Raw genomic sequence first — 20,719 nt, forward strand, 5'->3', positions numbered from 1 at the left:
AGGTGGAATTCTGAAAAACATCCATACAGTAGATTCCCATGGGGATCTGGAACCTTCAGTCTTATTAAATTCCAGTTCTTCTTGTTCCCTCTCTTGTCTGGATTTCATCTGATCTGATCTTCTAGTCCACTAGCCATGTTTTCAAAGAGCAAAAAGTATTGGGGCATATTAGCAAGAAGCTCATTAAAATTATCGCTGTTTTAGCGGCAGGAAACTGCCGCTAAAACGGCGATAATGGGCTTCCTAATATGCGTTATAGAATTCTAATAAAAGCCCAGGTTAGATGTGCAGGACATCTAACCTGGGATTCAATTGGAATTCCATAGAGCATATTATCAAGCCTATTATCGCAGTTTTAGCGGCAGTTTGCTGCCGCTAAAGCGGCGATAATTTTATCACCTGTCTTGATAATATGTCCCAAAGTTCAGCAAAAAGCTCCTTTGCTGCAGGAATGTCCAACATCGAAGAGCCAGTGACTGTGCCAGATACCCAAGAACTATTTGAAAAGGCATCTATACATGCCGAGGAATGCACCAGCCCTGTGCAATGTTCCATAAATGTTTGCAAACCTTCCAGGAACCTGGAAGAATAGGCGTGGGTGGGATCAGCATGCCCTGGTCTTTTCATACTTGTACAGCGAAGCTTGCTGGCCTTGAAAAGTGCTAAAATTAACATTAGGGTTCCTGGTTATATAGTATTTATTTATTAGCCATTTCCATGTGCAGTTATACATATTTATCTGTGTTTATCCATGCTTATCTTGTGTTTTGAAAAACATGAATCTGCAACTAGCATCTTTCCACTTTTATTTAATTGACAAGTGTCTGCTTCCATTTGGATGCTCCATGGGTTTTAGTGTTATAAGAAGGCATATACAAAGCATCACTCATATGCAATCATCTCACATGAAAATATTCACAATGTGGTATAAAAACATGCACATCTGCAGCTCGTTACTTCTTCATTTGAAAACACAGTTTTTTTTAATCTCCGTTTGTCAGACTATACAGCTATTGGACTGGCAGTAATGACTGGAAGCATTGAAAATACATATTTTCTATTTTTCCCTCATCTAAAAATAAATAAAGCTAGGGAAACAGATGGTTTCTGTCTGTATTCATCTGTGAGAACTGTAAAAATGGAAAACTGAGAGCCTTACTTAACATCTAAGCATAGACATTATGTTTACATTCAGAGTACTTAAAACAATAGGTTTTCCAATCGAACTCAACTTAAAAACAAGCATTTACAATGCAACGGTTTCGCCTTTGACAAAGTTAGAGCTATGCAAGCTGGGTATGATAGTGAGAAAAAAAAGAGAAAAAATCATGAACATATATGCTTTAAAATACACACGTTTCCACTGGTGAATTAAAAGGCACCAGCGCACATCAGTTTTGTTTTTATTTGCTAGAGGGTGTGCCCTCAAGCCTCAACGTAATTCTTCAGCTCGCTTACAGTATTTATCATTTTATGGAATAAAGGTGAGCATTTAGGCCTTACAATTTGTTGTTACACTTTGCTTAGAGATCCCAGGTACAAGGTGGATTGACGTTGGCCAGGCAACCTGTACCATGACTACCAGTCGTCCTGGAGACGACTCGTAGCCACCGCCTGGTCATTCAGCCAACAAGAAGCGTGCTGGGACTTGTATGCCCGAACCTGTCATGGAAAAAGCGAAACTACAAATTCTCTTATAGTAGGTGGTGATGGCTGTAAAGACAGGCCATGATAAAAGTCGCGCTCACTACAGCTAAGAGAAACAAATAATTAACACAAAACAACGAACAGCATTACTGCAATGCGTGTGCCCCGCAAACTGGCCATGGGGTAAGAAGAGAACACGGGAATAAAGGCATGGGAACCAGCTCAAATAAAGCACGACTGGGAAGGGTGAACAAAACAACCGAAGCCTCCATTTGGTGTGAAGGAGCGGGATTCAGATGCGAGCAGCTCCGAGTGAGAACCGCAGCTCGATGCCCTCCGGCCTCGAACTGCTACACCGAGGGAACTTCAATGGATTTAAACCAGCCAATTCCGTGAATAATAAATATATGAACTACTTTGTAAATGTACACAAAGCAGCCAGCACTGTTTTTTCCACCTTCTCTGCCCCGCATGTACCCTTAAGTGCGGGTGTGCACCGAGTGAACACCGCCGACAACGGCAGTGGTTTCAGTTCCCATCCAAGGTGCAGTTGCCCTCCCCACAGGCAATCTACAAGAACATCTGCAGGCTGCGAAGTCTGCCGACATCCAATGAGCTGCGATTCTAAGCGGGCCTTTAATGACTACTGTAAACAAGCAAATAGAGCACTTTTCTTAACTTGTGGTACACGCAAAGAGAACCGATCCTGTCGTAAGCAGCAGCCGACAACGCGATTCTTGGAGAAAACGTCATGCCCCATGTCACCAGGAGGCAGCGTAATTCACCGGGGCTACTAAATAAATGCATGTCATAGGGATTTGTGCGTTAATTTGTTACTGCACAATAACCACAAAGCGCGGCAGCACCTTAAAACTACTCACAACTCCGCCTCTCGGACAGCAATATCTGGAACACCTTACAGACAGCAACGGCAGGCGCGTGCCTGCCAGCCGCAGCCCGGGCACAGATGTGGGAAAACCGCAACACCGATGACATCTGAGATGGTGACAGCTGCCAGAACACATTAGACAGTGCCCGCCGCCCGCCTGCCTATAGACTGGCAGAGTGCACGGCCAGGACTGCGGTCTCCACCAGCCCTGCGTGCCCACAAAGAGTGTGAGGCCGCGTGCATGGCAAGAACCCATTAGACAGTGCCCGCCGCCCGCGTGCCCATAGACTGGCAGATTGCACTGTCAGGACTGAAGTCCCGACGAGCCCCGGGTGCCCACAGACAGGGTGTATGTAAGGCAGCGTGCATGGAGCCAGCACTGTAGACAGTGCCCGCGTGCCCATAGACTGGCAGAGTGCAGGGCCAAAACTGTGGTCTCATGAGCCCCGGGTGCCCACAGACAGGGTGTAAGGCAGCGTGCATAGAGCCAGCACTGTAGACAGTGCCCACCGCCTCGCGTACCCATAGACTGGCAGAGTACACAGCCAGGACTGTGGTGCCCACCAGCCCCGCGTGCTCACAGTGTAACGCCGGGACTGTACTCACCCAGTGAAGTTGCCAGGGAGGCTGCCCTCGACGCCCTCTCGCTTCCTCTGATCTCAGCTCGGACTCCAACTTTCCCTCTCGTGGAAACAACTCGCCTTCACGTGAAGCAGTCTCCGCAGGAGGACAAGCGACAGTTCCTCTGAGGGGAAGTCCTGCTGGCGAGGGGGTGGAAAACAGAGCTCCACGGGAGCCGGGGCGGCTGCCTCCCGGCGTGCAGCGGCGCTTCAGCCTCGGCTCCGGGCGCGGCGCCACACCCCCGGGTGACTCAACCCGCCGTCCCGAACCGACACGTGACGTCAGGCAGCGCGAGCCGAACTCGGGCTCCAAACGCTCCTGCTGCCTGCCAAAAACCAGAAAACTATTCCTTGTAGGGCGCCGTGGTCCACCAGAGACGTTCTGCTCTTGGGCCGCTGGGCGGCGCTGCTCCGGAAGCCGCCTGGGGGCGGTGCATGCCCTCCGCCTGCCCCGAGGCCGCGAGAGACGCGTGCGTGCGGCTCCAAGCATGTTCGCAGGTCACAGGGCCGTGTCTCGTTAAACTGGTCTTCACGCAGAAAATTAACAATTACGCACTTTAGCAATTAGCCGGAGCCTCTGAGCGATGCCTCTTTATGAAGAACATCATAGACTGTGAGAAGTAACTGCTTGGATTACTTCCGGTAATCCACGATCTGCATATATGACAAAGCATTGTCTGTGCTCAAAAGGACTCTCACGGGTTCAAGACATCTGAAACATGACACACTGTGGATGAAAGACACTCGCCGTGCTGTGATTGGCTGACGTCACGGGGTGTCCCGGGCCGGCAGCCAATCACAGCGCGGCCCGGGAAATGACGTCACTGGGGTGTCCCGGGCCTGCAGCCAATCACAGCGCGGCCCGGGACACATGCCAACAAGGGGCGGGGCTTAAAAAAAGACCCAGAAACGCCCCCGAATCGCGTTTTCTCTGGAAAACGTGATTGACGGCCAATGTCTTCCAATGGCTAGCCTCCATTTATGGAGCTAGCCAATGGAAGAAGGGGCGGTGTCAAGTCCCCTCTATAGAGATAACAATAGATTTCGCCTGGGCGGAGCAACTGCTACGCAGTTGCAACGCCAGGCTGAAACCTAAAAATATATATATAGCGGGTTTTTGGTATATGTTTTTGTATTGCAGTTCTCAGAACGGAAGTCCTGCCTCAGTGGTCGTGTAGAAGCTGTGAATCCAAATTTAATATTGCGAACCTTTATTGGCATAGAAAGTGAAGAAAATTAAGAAACAAACAGTAGATATTTTCAAACTACATCCCCAGAGTACGTTTTCTTAACAAATGCAACATTTTAAACAATTTACAGGGAATTACAATACTCATAATGGAACTTCTTGAATCCTAAGCCCCCCAAAAAATTAAAGGAGACATCTTATTGGCTACATACTGAACTGGTTTTGAAAAATACAAAATTGACTCATTTAGAACAAGGTTCCCATGCTTCTACAGACATCATTTTGAGTCCAACTCTCAAAACAGAAGACATAAGAAACAAGCATTTGCAATGCAATAGGTATCGCATTGACGAGAGTTTGAGCTATTGGCATTGTAAATGACAGGAGCTTAAATTTTTGCAAATGCAAGATCTAATTCATTGCAAATATTCTTTGTTGTCTACAAGCGCCCCATGCTGCACTTTCACGTTAATAGAGGCCGAGCCCCCTCCTTTAGATGAACTGCGTCCAAAGAAAATGGCACGGCCGCCATTAAAGTAAAAGCGCGGTATGGGGCGCTTTTACAAAAAAAAAGGATTTGTTTGTCAAGTTGACAAAAAATGCTTTTTATTTTAAGTGCCCCTTGCCACAGTTTCACTTTAATAGCTGCCACAGGCCTTTCTCTAGATGCGTACTGGCCAAAGAAGGTGGTGTGGCCTCTCCTAACGTGAAACCCAAACTGTGGCGTGCTGTGCTATCTCCTTAGGAGAGAGCGTGTCTTGCCTGCTACAGCAGGCAGGTGAAAACAAATCAAGGAAATTGTGCTCGGAGGCTGTAATTCAAGCCTACTGAGTAACAACACACGAAAGAGGGTTACAAGATGAGACAAGGCGGTACTAAGAGACTACTAAGCCTGTTGACCAATGAAGAGCTACAGTTTACAAAGGACATTGAAAAATATGGGCGGAGCGTGGGCGGAGCTTCAAGTCCCTACCTGAATACAGCATTCCTCACAGAGGCTCGACCTAAAAAGACAGCAGTAATAGGAGCCCTAAAAGAATGTCACAGGACCAAAACTAGCAGACTCAGAAGACAGAACGCTCCAAACAGCTACAGATATCTTCAAGCCATTAAGAAGAGGAAGAAGCATAAGTGCCTACAACTTTTACATCAGTTGAGCTCCCACCCAAGAAGATTGTGGCATGGACATTTTTTACGCATTCTTGAGGAGAGGGAACAGTGAATGATTGCAAAGTATCTTGCACAGTTTGCAACCAAGGCCTGCAAAGAGGCCATCCTGGCATATATTCTTTTGAGGCTTTCGAGATGATCAGTCTCTGCACCTACTTCAGGTCCAATGAATTCTGCATGCTACTGATGCAGGATTTACAGGACATGCCGTAGATGCAGAGGCCAAGGGGGCCCTAGGAAGTAAATTTGACGAAAGGGGTCTGGCTGCCCGTCACTACCTATGGAGCGGATATAGCTCCTAACAAAAGTTTGAATTAGAAGTGCAACCGAATTCCTTTCCTTTAGAAGAGGGCTGAAAACCTGGCTTTTTCGTGAAATCAGTTTCCTTTCCAGTAACCAAGTAGGCAGCTCCCAGCGCCAGGACACCTTTGGGTAGCAGTGCGCTTTGCAAGCTTTATTAACATTAACATTAACCAATTAAAGAGCTTTATATGCGTGATTTCCAAGACACAATTCCCGTCGCCAATCTCAGTGCTGAACCTGAAGAAACCTACAGTGGATGAAGGTGGAGAGGTAAGACAGGATTGCATGAAGCATTACCCGAGTAAGAAGACTTAGGATGGAGGTGATAGGAGAGTAGGTGCTCATCAATGTGGTGAGAGGTGGGAGGGTATGCAAGCTTCTGCAAGCATAAATGTGGGTGGGAAAGGACAAAAACAGTACAATTATTGGAGGGAGAACCTCAAGGTGAGTAGGAGGGAGGTTGGAGAGCAGAGGAGTTGTGAAAAGTTTGAGGCTGGGTTGACGGAAAAGAACGATTCCTTCGACTTGGAATGGTGGTGATAAAACCATTGAGCATTAAACAGTACCACGGAAAGTATATTTGAGTGAGCTGCCTATGTGATTCTGGAGAGTGAAGGGACTGTGTGTGGTTATGGCATGTGAAGATAACAGATATCTCTGGGGTCAGTCTTCACAACACATATGGGCTTATCAAGTCAAGTCAAGTCAAGTCAGGAAATTTATATAGCGCGCTACATACCCATAGGGTCTCAAGGCGCTAGAGGGAGGGTGGGGAATTATTTGTCGAATATCCAAGTTTTAAGTTGCTTTCTGAATGCTAGGTGGTTCTGAGTAAGGCGAAGGTGAGTGGGAAGTGAGTTCCAGGTTTTAGCTGCCAGGTAGGAGAAGGATCTACCTCCCATAGTGGTTTTGTTGATGCGAGGTACCGTGGCAAGGGCTTGGTTGGAGGATCGCAGCTGACGGGAGGGGGTGTAGAAGGACAATCGTGTGCTGAGGCATTCGGGCCCAAGTTCGTAAAGTGCTTTGTGTGCGTGGGTTAGGAGTCGGAAAGTAATCCTCTTATTGACGGGGAGCCAGTGGAGGTTTTTCTGGTGACCAGAGATGTGTTCTTTACGCGGGATGTCTAGTATGAGCCTGGCTGAAGCGTTCTGGATGCGTTGGAGTTTATTCTGGAGTTTTGCGGTGGTACCGGCGTATAGTGTGTTTCCGTAGTCCAGGCGGCTTGTGACCAGTGCGTGGGTGACCGTTCTTCTAGTTTCGGTGGGGATCCAGCTGAATGTTTTTTTGAGCATGCGAAGAATGTTGAAGCAAGATGATGAAACGGCGTTGACTTGTCTGGTCATCGAGAGTGAGGAGTCCAGGATGACGCCCAGGTTCCATGCGTGGTCCGTCGGGATGGGGGCTTTTCCAAGGGCTTCTGGCCACCAAGAGTCATCCCAGGCGGAGGGGGAGGTGCCTAAGATGAGGATTTCTGTTTTGTCTGTGTTCAGTTTCAGACGGCTGTGCTTCATCCACTTGGCTACTTCTTTCATTCCTTCGTGTAAGTTGGTTTTGGCGGTCTTAGGGTCTTTGGTGAGTGAGAGGATCAGTTGAGTGTCATCCGCGTAGGAGATGATGTTGAGATTGTGTTGGCGAGCGATGGCCGCAAGGGGGCTCATGTATACGTTGAAGAGGGTGGGGCTGAGTGACGATCCTTGTGGCACGCCGCAGATGACTTCAGAGGACTTTGACTTGAATGGTGGGAGGCGGACTCTCTGTGTTCTTCCGGTGAGGAACGAGGTGATCCATTCCAGTGCTTTTCCTTGGATTCCTACGTCTCTGAGGCGCTGTAGAAGGGTGCTGTGACAGACTGTGTCGAAGGCAGCGGAGAGGTCGAGGAGGATGAGGGCGACTGTGTCTCCATTGTCCAGTAGAGTTCGAATGTCGTCTGTTGCTGCGATGAGGGCGGTCTCAGTGCTGTGTTTGGCTCGGAAACCGGACTGTGAGGAGTCAAGGGATTTGTTGGTTTCGAGGAAGGCGGCGAGCTGGTTGTTGACAGCTTTCTCAATGACTTTGGCCGGGAACGGAAGAAGCGAGATGGGGCGGTAGTTTTTGAGTTCGGTGGGGTCAGCTGTGGGTTTTTCAGAAGGGTGCTGAGTTCAGCGTGTTTCCAGCTTTCCGGGAAGGTGGCGGAGTTGAGGGAGCAGTTGATGACATCTCGGAGGTGTGGTGCTATGATGGAGTCTGCTTTGTTGAAGATGTGGTGAGGGCATGGGTCAGTTGGGGATCCTGAGTGGATGGAGTTCATCAGGCGGATGGTGTCCTCAGTGGAGATTGGGTTCCAGTCATTAAGGATGTTCAGGGGGGGTGAGGGTCCTGCAGAAGATTGGGTGGATTGGTCTTCGGGTCGGTTGTCGAAGCTGTTGTGGATGTCTGCGATTTTGTTGTGGAAGAAGGAAGCTAGGGAGTCGCAGAGGGCTTGGGAGGGGGTGATGTCGTTGGAGTTGGCTGATGGGTTGGTAAATTCTTTGACGATGTTGAATAATTCCTTGCTGTTGTGGGTGTTGTTATCTAGACGGTCTTTGAATGCGGCTTTCTTGGCAGATCGGATTAGTTGGTGGTGTATGCGGGTGGCGTTTTTGAAGGCGTCCCTGGTGCTGGTGTTCGGATCTTTTTTCCAGGCCTTTTCGAGGGAGCGACAGTGTTTCTTTGATTTCTTAAGATCATCGTTGAACCAGGATGCGTTTTTGCTGCCTAGCTTGATTTGGCGGTTTTTCAACGGTGCTAGGATGTCGGCTCTGTTGGCTAGCCATTGGGTGAGGTTGATGGCTGCTTGGTCGGGGTTTGAGGTGTGGGCGGGGGGGGGTTTAGTAGAAGCGATGAGGAGATCTGGTCGCTGGTGATTTTGTTCCAGTTTCTTCGCAGGGTGGGTTGAGGATGGTTGTGGATTGTGGTCTTATTGTAGGTGAAGTGAACGCAGCTGTGGTCCGTCCAGTGATGAGCTGTGGTGTGACTGAATGAGACATGTTTGCTGGAGGTGAAGATAGGGTCGAGAGTGTGACCTGCAATGTGGGTGGGGGTAGTGACGAGTTGTTTGAGTCCGAGGTTGGCGAGATTGTCCAGAAGGGTGGTGGCGTTGCTGTCGTTGTTCTTTTCCAGGTGGAAGTTGAGGTCTCCCAAAAGAATGTATTCCTTGGAGGGGAGGGCGTGTGGGGTGATAAAGTCAGTGATGTCGTCACTGAATTGTGTACGGGGTCCTGGAGGCCGGTAGAGGAGGGTGCCTCTGAGTGTGGTCTTGGGGTCGGTGTGGATCTGGAAGTGAAGGTGTTCGGCGCTAGCGAGGTTGACGTCTGAGCTGGTTGAGATGCGGATGGAGTTCTTATGGACAATAGCGATGCCTCCTCCTGTATGCTTGATGCGGTCCTTTCGGATGATCTTGTATCCTTCCGGAATGGCAATGGTGATGTCTGGGGCAGAAGAAGCATTCATCCATGTTTCTGTTAGGAAGGCTAAGTCCGGTGAAAAGGTGTCTAGTAGATTCCAGAGGTCGATGGCGTGCCTGTGGACCGAGCGGGTGTTGAGCAGGATGCATTTAAGGTGGTTGGTGTCCGGTCTCTGTATGGTGTTGGTGGATGAGGAGTTGTTCTTGGTGCCGTCGAACTTGCAGGAGTTGCAAGAGAAGGGGCCATGGGTGTGTCCAGGAGCGGCTTGGACGCAGTTGGGGGAGCGGCCGGGGTTAAGGGCTAGGAGGGTGGTGGCATCGTAAGTGATGCGAGTGGGCTGGACATTACGGGGACCAGGGGGTCAGGCGCTGGGCGCGATCCAGGCACGGACGGGCATAGACGGGCTTACCTTTGGCGCACCTTCGGCGCGAATGGGGCGCGATCGCTGCGCGTGAACGCTGCGCGCGGGGGCAATGGTCATAAATGGATGGTGGAGGGGGCGGAGCGTGGGAGGGGCAGCAGCTGGGAGGCGGTAGCGGGGAGGAGGGGCGGCCCAGGGAGCACAAATACAAACAAAATGGAGGGTCAAAGTGAAAGTGAGGCAGGGGCAGCAAATGGCATCAAAGCGCCTACAACAATGCGGAGCGGAGCGAGCAGCGCCAAAGGCCAATCCAGGTCAGTTAAAGTCTCTTCAAAACGAGCCACAATGTGATGCACAACACTGCGCCACCACAGACAAACACAGCGCTACACAGAGAGAGTTAGGGTGAGATGCACACACAGCGCTATCACAGTAATACACAGCGCTATACAGAGCGAGCTAGGGTGAAATGCACACACAGCGCTATCACAGTAATACACAGCGCTAGCAACGATACCCAAATGCGGTCAGTAGCAGTCTCAAAGCGTGGGACCAGGGAGTGGGAGAGGGAGCGACCGTTCTGGAGCAAGTCCGGGCGGTTTGGGGAATAGTGAGATGTTTGACAAGGAAGGCCTTCAGCTCATTCTGGAATATAATGAGAGAAGATACAGCTTGAAGACTTATGTGAAGTTAGTTACAGATTCTCAAGAAGAAATTGCTGTAGGTTTGTTCTTCTTAAGTCTGGCCTAAACAAAGCTTTAGCTGTCTTGCCAGCCTCATATTTTCCAAACAGTATCAGGCAAAAAATACATATATAGGTTCTCCTAATCAACACCCTTTCACCATTGGTCTGTTGACATGTCATTCAAAATATACTCCCTCCCACCCCAGCAGAAGGTATAGATCAATAGACCATCCCTCTCCTGGCAGTATTTTCTCTGGTTCCTGGATTGAGCTGCACTTTTCGCCTTGTGTGCGCCGATGTCTAATGTTTCTGGGCAGGCCGAGGGAGGGGTGCGGACTGGTGTTAGCCTGTTTCCTGCTACCAACAGGCCATTGTTTTGCCCGCATTCTTGCCACACTTGCTCCACTGTTCTGTGTTCTATCCCCCCACCACACAGCGCCTTGAAACCCTAATGGGTAAGTCGTCGTGCTGTGCAAGAAACCTGATTGAATCTGATATGTAGGTGCAGGAGTATTATAGTATTAGAGTATGCTGCCATGTCAGGGCTGGCCCAGCAGCACAAGACGCCCTGTGTGCATTTATAATACATTATCACTGGTGACTAGTAACATACTTTTCTTATTATAAGTGTATTCTGACAACAGAAACAATTAACAGACTTATAGGGTGATTGCTGTCTCTCTGTTCCTCTTCCTTACGATTAAATGCCAAGCATTTGCAAATTGGCAGTTGGAACACTTTTTAGGTTAGGCAGGCCTATTTGAGGCTGCGTGAACTTCAATTGGAAGCAAGTGGGCTGATTTCATGAAACCATTTGTGCAAGTAAGTTCACCTTACACTCGGAAATGGTTTGATTTGCAAGCGTAAAGAATTCACCAGAATACAATTTGCACTTGTAAATCGATTTATCCCATGCACTATATTATCCTAGTACAGAAAAGTCAAACATATTCACACCAGTATTTTGTGACCAGCTTCCCCTCAGAAAAGCAGAAAATGACCTTCCAGCGTCATTCACTTTGACATGTGATCCCAGTAGAGTAAAGTAATCTACAGTGTCTGATATTGGGGATAAGGATAGAAAGTTTATTGGACTCTAGTTTGTGGCAGGCTGCTCATTCTTTCTTTGTTCGTCTTTCTTGTTCTAGAGTGAAGAATATATATTTCCGTACCGTTTAGAAGATTTGCCTCCACTGCCTGAGCCTGATGAGGTGAGTACAATTAATCAGATAAAATATGTTATAAAGATTAGGTTTACTGTGTCTAACCAATAGAGCAGATTTGAAATTGAAGGACTAGTAACATCTGCAGTGGGTATGTCTTCAAACGAGAAAGAGTCGGGTGTCTCTAACCATAAGCCCCAGACTTCCACAGCGGACTCACTATGAAGAACTATTAACAAAATGAAATGTAACTTATATTTAACTTATAGTTATTCAAAAGTCTGTTCATTACCTTTTTGAAAATGTTTACATATGCTGGTGTCATGTCTGGGTATCATCACTGTAACATAATAGGGTGTCTCATGGAACACCTGCAATTCCTGCCCCAACACACCCCTCGCCCCACCACCCACATAGTCAGCCCCAAGCTGCTTCATAAAATCGAAACACAGTCAAGCCCCATATCGTCACCTGTTATTGCAAACTTCGAGTACCTCCACTAGCCCACCGTTGCTCCTTCCCATGAAGAGTTTAACGAGTTCACTGTCTATCAAGCAATACTACCACATTTCCTCACTCATCATTTAAGTACCCTCCAGGTTACTTGTCAGGCGTGCAAGCACCAGTTTCGACCATAATCGATGGTGCCATTGGGCCTTTTTCCAACCGTCAGGGCTCTTCTCGCTGCTCCCAGCACTCCAAGACCACATGCCATTCATGTTTAGGTAGACCCTTGTATTTTGTCATTCTCAGACCCAATGTCATGACCCCTGGATCTAGTAAAATGGGGAATCCTAAAAAACCTCTCCATCCCTGACCTTCATTACATTTGGACACCCACGCCAAACTTGTAAGGCATCTGCTTGTCCCTCACATCCCGCCAACATTTATGGCTACCATTAGTGCACATGCTATGAAGGCACGCTTGCATGTAAAACCCACCGTGGAGCAGTGTATAACCTCTCTCCCTGCAGTTGGCGCATGTGGACCTTCCATGTATATCCCCCCTCAATAGTTTCCACTGTATCTGAGAAATATGTTTGCCCAAGGATTTCATTTCGACATGGGTGCCCAGGAGAAATGGGAGAAGGCTTCAGGAAGCACTGCATAATTATGGGCTATGGCACATTGAGCACCCGCCCATTTTCATGAACTCAAAGAGTGTATTGTCTTTAGTGGCAACCTGGTTAACCATTGGGCTGAGGACCCAGTGTCTTAATTGAACAAGTCTCTCCCTTTCATTTTACTGGAATTAAACCCTACATTGCATACAAGACAATATCCTGTCTCCATGAAACAGGTCTGCAATCACCTTGCAGCCTACAATATCATGGTCCATAAGCACCCCTACTTTACCCAACTATGGCTTAGACCATAAATGTGTGTGGCATACTACATGTACAGGTCTGGCAGTTCCATGTCTGGTCTCTATCTAGTCCACTGGAGTAAGTGCAAATGAATTTTTGCTGGGAAGCCAATTCTGGGGGAACCTTGTTATTGATTTGCGTACGTTTTCAAGAAAGGTATTCTCCGTTTGAACTATAAAACCTTGAAATAGTTACATGAGTCTCAGTAATAAATACATTTTTACAGCATCGAGTCTCCCTGACCATGATTTGTAAAGAAGGGGACCATGGAGCTAAATTCTTCTGTAGGTCCATTATTACAGAGAGGAAATTGGCTCCATACATGTCCACCACCCATGAATGGTATCTAAGTTGATAAATGCATTTGCATATGAGAAGGAGTATCTAATTTCCATCAGTTGTGCCGTGTGTGGGGTCGGGGAACATTTGTAAATTCCTGACATGTCTCCGTTTCTCTTGTACCCTGCTACCACTTTAAAGTTAATCAAATATCGGACCACCTCAGGGAGTGAGATGTCAGGTAAGCGTAAAGTGAGGAGGACGTTGTCACCATACAGGATTGTTTTCTATTCAGTGGGATCAAAAGGAATCCTCGTATAACCAGGAAGCTCCTAATCGGACAAGCAAGAGGTTCTATATTGAGGCTCAGTAAGTACACAGGTCCATCAATTTTGAGGTCAACTGGGTAGTGTCGGTCTTATTTAGTCCCCAGAACATCCATCAGGCCATGGCACTTTATTATCCTTAAGTTCCCCTATTGCCCTCCTGACCACTTCTTCCTCTCCAATGAGGATCATCCAGTGCCTCTATTTGCTACTCTGTGAGTGTTGGTAAGTTTGTTCTTTCCGATATATCAAGGTTGCTGTGGAAGTGAGTGACTGCCCCGTGTATATAAAGAGGAATAGGAATCTCTGAAATCTAACTTATCCTCTTTTACCAAGATGGCACCATTGCAGATCTTCATTTGTTAATATAATCCCCTACCCTCCTTCTTTACAGTAGTTTAGCCAGGTGCATGCCAACCTTGTGTACTGCAACACAAGAGTGTTGCTTCAAAGGAAAAAAGGAATGTCATGTTCTGCTCTATTAATAGAGATAACTCCTGCTGTTCCTTTATGGGGTCAGCTTTTGGGAAGCTGCACAGTTGGACTGTCCCTGTATGCAGCCTAAATCTAGTTTCTGTGGTTTGGCCTTATGTCCTCAACCTCTGTATGCGTGACCTAAGCAATTTGCACTCCCCCTTCACCTCTTCTTTAAAGTGTTCCTATGCTCCACCTAGGGATATACTGGTACACTTTTTCAGGAAGCCTAATAATCACTGAACTAGGTGTAATCTCCATATTGTCACTTTGGGACCTTCCCTCCCAAATGTAATTTGAATCAGGACTTGGTCAGAAACCGATATTAAGCCAATCTCTGCTGTGGCAACCACTGGAATAGGTGCACTGCTCACTATTGTATAATCAACATGTGAGCATAAGCCCATTTCTTTCAGAGTTCCCTTGAGATTAGTAGAAAAAGTGCTCATGTGCCTCCTTCCCCTGGGACACAGATCTCTCTAGGCATCCCACACTGCACTGAAATTTGAAATCCCCACTTATTATAATGTCACCCATTGCAAACCCTAATAGTATCTCCAAAAAGCCCCTCAAAAACATGTATTGGGCATTCAAACAGAAATCCTGTCAGAATCCGACGCCGTCCTTCACTGTCGGATTTCCTGCTTATCACAACACGTGGTAAGTCCCTGCTCTAGAAGATGGCTACAGCAGAGTGTTTTGACACTGCTGATGAGTAGTAGGCTGTTGGGTACACCCATTTTTTCATTCGCTCATGGACCTTCTTCAGCCAGTGCATTGCTTGTACGCAAGTAATATCTGGCTGAGAGACCCTGAGAAATTTCCAAACTGCTCTCCTTTACACCAAAGCATTGAGCTCTTTCACATCAAAAGAGACAATTTTCACCATGGTTTGATGCTGTGATGCGTACATCGCTTGTCTTCAAGGCATCTAATAGCAATTCCTCTATACCTCCCGATGTCCCGGCTAGTACATCGTGGTCCAGTTATTTCTTCTCCCCAACGAGTGCCCCTCAACAGGACCCCAAGACACACCATATTCCCAACCCCACTCCAACTACCCTGTATAACAAAACGTCCTAAGCAAACCCAAAACAACTTTCAGGGAAACTAGTATTGCCAATAGCAACAAAATTACCTCGTCTTGAAAAGTGCTGTTGCTCTGCCAGAGCGTTAAGAGGTTCTCAGTGCTCCCACACAGTATAGACCACATCTTTGTTGTAGCTGGATTATTGGGGTGGACCGGACCCTCCCAAACCACTCATTCAAATTAACTTCATGTGCCTATCCGCCCCCTTAGAATTCAGCGAAGCGATCCAACCCAGTTAGAAGATCCCAACCTGTTCTATGAGGTGTTCACCACCACTGCCCCTAGGGGTGCTGTGAACCCTCCCTGTACTATATTATTGAAAGCCCCTTCTCAAGCCTCTCAATAGTACTTGGTAGGTTTACCAATTTGTTAGATTCTTAAATTGTTGATCAAAATCAATGACTAGTCACCATCCTCTCTGCCCCTAACTGATTTTGTTGCCCTTGCCAGTATCTGCTTTGCCAGATCCCAGTCTTTGATTCCAGTCTTCAGTTTGAATCAGGGTTCTCAGATACACTCAGAGGTTGCATCCTGTCTGCAAAGGGATGGGCTATGCCTCCGTGTTGAAATGTAATCCCAAAAGGAGAAGTCTATCTGTAATGCCCGTTCCAGAGTGTAATTTCTCCTTTATTGACTTGAAGGCCTCTTGTCTGGAGGCTTAACTGGGAGACATCTGAGAATATTGTGGAGGAGCAAATTCGGAAGTGCACCTTCCTTACTTCCTTGATGCTTTCAATAACTCCTCTTTCAGGGAATAGTAATGACATTTGGCGAGAACATCACAAGGTATCTGAGAGTGCTGCGGCCTGCCTGGTCTGACTTAGTGCACCCTGTCTATCCCAACAACTTTATACCACTCTCCCAGAAAGGATAAGAAGATTCCCACTGTGTAGTCGCTAAGACCAGGACCCTCTGCATCTTCCTCCAGGCCTCCTATGTTTAGGCTGTCCCACCCACCTAGACTTATTTACCAGTTCCTCTGGTTGCGTTAACTCTGAGCCTAATATATGGCTTCCATTTCTCTCACCTTTTGTTTGGCTTCTGTTTTGTATTTAGAAGATCCACCCTGTTCTCGCGTGCCACCTTTCTCGCCCCTAATGTGTGAACATTCTTTGTCACCTCCCCAGTTTTAGAAACCCATTCAGAGCGGAGATCTTGCAGGTTTCTCTCCATATCCATATAGTGGAGTGGTGTGGCTCACTGGTTAGAGGCGGCAGACCCGGAAGCAGAGGACGGCCTGGGACCAGGGTTCAATTCCCGACGCGGCAGGGTCGTGGACCAGGGTCAGCGGACTCGATAATTCTCGCCTACTCTAACCAGGGATCACACTCGGCAACTCTGGGCATTAGTTTGCCTCATCTCCTCAACGGCCCCCCACATACGCCGGGGATGCCAGGTTTCACCTTGGAGATACCCAGTTGGGACCATCTCACAGGGAAAGCCAGGACGGGTTCCCCAGCGGTCTACAGCGCGGAGATACCCCATGTGGGGTGATTCATGCGCTTTACAAGACATCATTACATTACATATCACTTTTAAGTTCCTCTTGCAAATCTTATTTAAATGGTAGCAGGCTTTCCAACAAGTATGCTTTCGTGATAGACATGTCAGGATTTTGTGATGGCTCTGCACCTTCTTTTCTCTCTTTTTGGGAGACATTCATTCATTGAATCACAGCTCCATTACACTTCTAGTGGGCATGAGATAAAGCTTGTATGGTTATTTTGAGGAGGCTTTCTGCTGCTGATCAACTATCTGAATAGTGTGCTTATTGTGTTTCCAGTCGTCAAGGCCATATACCTGTCTTCCAATCTGAAGAAAGGTTCTCATCCTTGTAGCCTTCAGTCGTCAAGAAATAATTCATCCAGACCATATCGCTAGTCTAGTCTGCATTGTTGTATTTGTCCCTCACTCACTACTGTAATGGGGATGATCCTTACATTCACACAGTGTTAAGTTAGCATGAGCTTATTAGAAGTTTAAATGCCATTTTACCTTTCTGCTGCCTTTTGCACACAGCACACACTGTATTAATTGTTCGAAGCTAGGCTGCGTGTTTTGCTTCACATTTGCTCCACTCCTGAGGCACAGCCGGGAGATTCTAACTGTTGGGATAATTGATTTTAATTGTTGTATACTGTGTTTTTACTTGCTGCTTGCACTAAAACGCTGCTAAAAACTTAGGCACTTACTCGGACTTGACCCCCCCGCGCAGCCGAGGTCAGCGCTGACGCGGGAGAGGGAATCCCGGTGCAGGACACGCCCTCACTCCTGAGGCCACTCCCTCCAGTCTTCCCATATTACCATGTGTTTTCACCTGACGCGCAGCGGACGGGCGCAGCGGGCGTGCCGTCTGTGCGCCGAAGGCGCGCCTAAGGCAAGCCCGTCTGGGCCCGTCCGGGCCCAGACGGCCCTAGGCCCAAGCACTATGCCCGATTCTCAAAGTCGTATAACATACACCCAAGACAGGCTTCGAGCACTGAACTTGAATAAACATCCCAATTGTAAATACATCTTCACTGGAAACAACCCATTTACGGGCTGCATCCTCTGCAACCCGCCGGGTGCTGAGGCACACACACAAGTCCTCCAACTTGGCCTTCTCAATTGCAGGTCTCTCGTCAAGCACGCTCACGAGATAAATATCCTCGTTCAAAACTCTGCGCTGGATATACTATTTCTCACAGAAACATGGCTGACGCCGAACAACGACTGTGACATCGTCAATGCCGTTCCCCCTGGCTACCAAATACGCTTCCTGAACAGACATCTCGGCAGAGGAGGCGGGTTAGCCATCCTATACAAGGATCATCTCACCTGCAGGATTGACAATGGCAACATCAAAGATTGTGAAAGCTGCCACTTCACTCTGCAGATTTCGCCTGCAATCTCTCTCTCCGGACTCTTAGTCTACCGGCCACCTGGCCCACTCGGTGAGTTCCCCAGCACACTCATGGACTACGTCACCCTGAAAGCAACCAGAGCCTCTAATTTCCTTCTCCTAGGGGATCTCAATCTCCATTTCCTTGATCCCACCGATAACGCCGCAGCTGATTTACTGACGGACCTCTCTTCGGTTGGCCTGCATCTCATGAACTCACAAGCCACCCACGAAAAAGGCCAGCTTTTGGACCCTATTTTTACGAATATTCGAAATTTTAAAACCCGGGCGCCCCTTCTTTTTCCATGGACAGACCACTCCTTGATCCCCATGGATTGGCATCTCAAAATTACTCAGATTCAACCACCTAAAGCTAGGACCCTCGTTAGATGCTGGCACAAGCTTGTACCGGAAGACTGGGCAGCTAAGCTAAGGGAATCCACCCCCCTCCCCTCCCTGGATCCTAAAACGGCGGATATAGAATTCAATGACTGGCTTACCCAATCTTTAGACAGCCTCATACCCCGAACCAGCACCCTCAAACATGCCAAGAGGATCAATCCTGCCCCATGGTACACCCCTGAACTGAATGCTCTACGGAAGAAATGCAAAAGGTCGGAACGCATTTGGAGGAAGGACAAGTCCGCTAACAAAAAAGACGCATTCCGGACATCCATAAGAGCATACAAACTAGCACTCCGTAACTCCAAAAGTGCATTTTATGAGGGAAAGAAAAAAAGTTCCTCCTGCTCTGCTAGGGAAACCTTCCTCATCCTGAAAGAACTCCTCCATGTCCTGACCCTCCAGTGAAATACCTGGACTCCAATGCAGCGGAGGACAAATGTAACAAACTAGCAACCTTCTTTGATGAAAAAATCAAAAAAATTCTCGCCTCTCTACCCTCCACCGAATCTGATTTCATTGAAGGTGATAAAGGTAACTCTCCTCTGCAGATGAATTCCTCCCCGAAACTACCTGCTCCGCACCTTGTCTCCTTCGGCCCAGTCACCACGGAGGAGGTAGCCGCCACATTTGCCTCAATCAAGAGTGGCTCCCCCAGTGACCCTGTCCCCATACGGTTTCTCAAAAAAGTCACCCACACCATAGTGCCCCCGCTTACCGCTCTCATCAACACCTCCTTATCCCAAGGTGAAGTCCCTCCTAGCTGGAAAGCGGCGGTCGTTAAAGGACTTCTCAAAAAACCCTCCTTAGACCCTGAGGACCTAGCAAACTATAGACCCATTTCTCTCCTCCCATGGATTGGCAAGGTCACTGAGAAATTAGTGAACAAAAAACTGTCATTTTTCTTAGAATCTAACCATCTGCTCAAGAGCTCCCAAACGGGCTTCCGTCCAGGTCAAGGCACGGACACCGCCCTCCTGGCGGCAGTGGAGAAAGCCAGAGACATTCTAGACACAGGAGGATCAGTGGCAGTGATCCTCCTGGATCTCAGCGCGGCCTTCGACACTGTCAGCCACCAGGTTTTAACACAACGCCTGGGAAACATCGGAGTGAAGGGCAAGGCTCTGAAATGGCTCTCATCATTTCTCTGCCAACGTTCCTTCCAAGTCTGGGAGAATGACAGCCGCTCCTCTGCTATCCCCCTCCGGTGTGGAGTGCCTCAGGGCTCGTCACTGAGCCCCACGTTATTTAACGTGTACATGGCCCCACTGGAGGAGGTGGTCACCCCATTTGGAGTGACGATCATCAGTTACGCTGATGATACCCAGCTGGTGGTAACCCTTTCTCACCCCAAGCAAGAACCCTCCAACCTGCATGGCTGTCTCTCCAAAATACACCGATGGATGAACGACTCAGCACTCAAACTTAATGGGTCCAAAACCGAAATTCTGCTCCTAGGACAAAAAGGGCTCTCCCTGCCTCCCAACATCTGGCCCGCCTGTCTGGGTGAACCCCCGATCCCCAAGACGGAGGTCAAGAGTCTGGGAATATGGTTAGAAAAATACCTTACCTTTAGAACGCAGGCAAAGAAAACGGCTGGCATCTGTTTCGGCCTTCTTAGGTCATGTAGGAAAGTGCTCCCCCTGCTTCCTTCCAACTCCCGCAAGCTGTTGATCCAAGGCCTTATTATGTCCAGGTTGGACTACAGTAACGCTATTTACCTGGGAGCCCCTGAAGCCACTTTTCACACCCTGCAGAAAATCCAGAATGCCGCTGCCCGGCTGCTCATGGACACCCCGGCCAGAACTTCAGCAAAACCTGCCTTGAAGAAACTGCACTGGCTACCTGTCAGAGAAAGAGTGGTATTCAAGGCCCTCTGCCTGGCACAGAAACTATTCCATAATGAAGGCCCTCCCATCCTTAAAAGTTGTATCACCCCCTATAGACCTACCAGAGCACTCCGATCAGACCACGAGAACCTCATCGTAGTACCCAGAGTGAAAAAAACCCGTGCAGGAGGACGTCGCTTTTCGGTGAACACAGCGAAGCACTGGAACTCGCTACCTCTGAAATTGAGAACAGAACCCAGCCTCCTCCATTTCAGAAAATCGCTGAAAACCCTTCTCTTCCCCTGACTTCTCTGCATATCCCTGAACTCCGTCTCCTCTTGACTTACTAGGCATAGCGCTGGGATACTCACGGGTTACTACGCGCTCTATAAAAACCTTAAATAAATAATAAATAAATAAGAATAACTTGTTTTTCTATATTGACAGACTTGTTTTGTAAGCTTAGTCTGTACAGTGAGTGCCGAGGCCTTCAAGGTTATTTCAACACTGTGGCTGTTGTTCGAACTGATCAGCGCACGTTCTAGACATAACAGATATGCAGCTGTGGACACCTCAGATACTGGCGCCTTTAATAATGCACTGTGTAAGCATGATTGAACAC

General features: G+C 48.1%; 1 protein-coding gene across 2 annotated transcripts in view; it reads left to right on the top strand.

Moving 5' to 3' along the window:
- Window positions 1-20,719, top strand: part of TEX55 (testis expressed 55) — a 600,480-nt gene that overhangs the window by 242,747 nt on the left and 337,014 nt on the right. For both annotated transcript variants that reach the window (XM_086935534.1, XM_086935533.1), the window contains one exon: window positions 11,435-11,497. In XM_086935534.1, the coding sequence (XP_086791660.1) occupies window positions 11,435-11,497 (63 nt within the window). The remainder of the gene's footprint in view (window positions 1-11,434; window positions 11,498-20,719) is intronic.

Source organism: Lissotriton vulgaris, chromosome 8 (genome assembly GCF_964263255.1).
Source record: "Lissotriton vulgaris chromosome 8, aLisVul1.2, whole genome shotgun sequence".
Classification (NCBI taxonomy): domain Eukaryota; kingdom Metazoa; phylum Chordata; class Amphibia; order Caudata; family Salamandridae; genus Lissotriton; species Lissotriton vulgaris.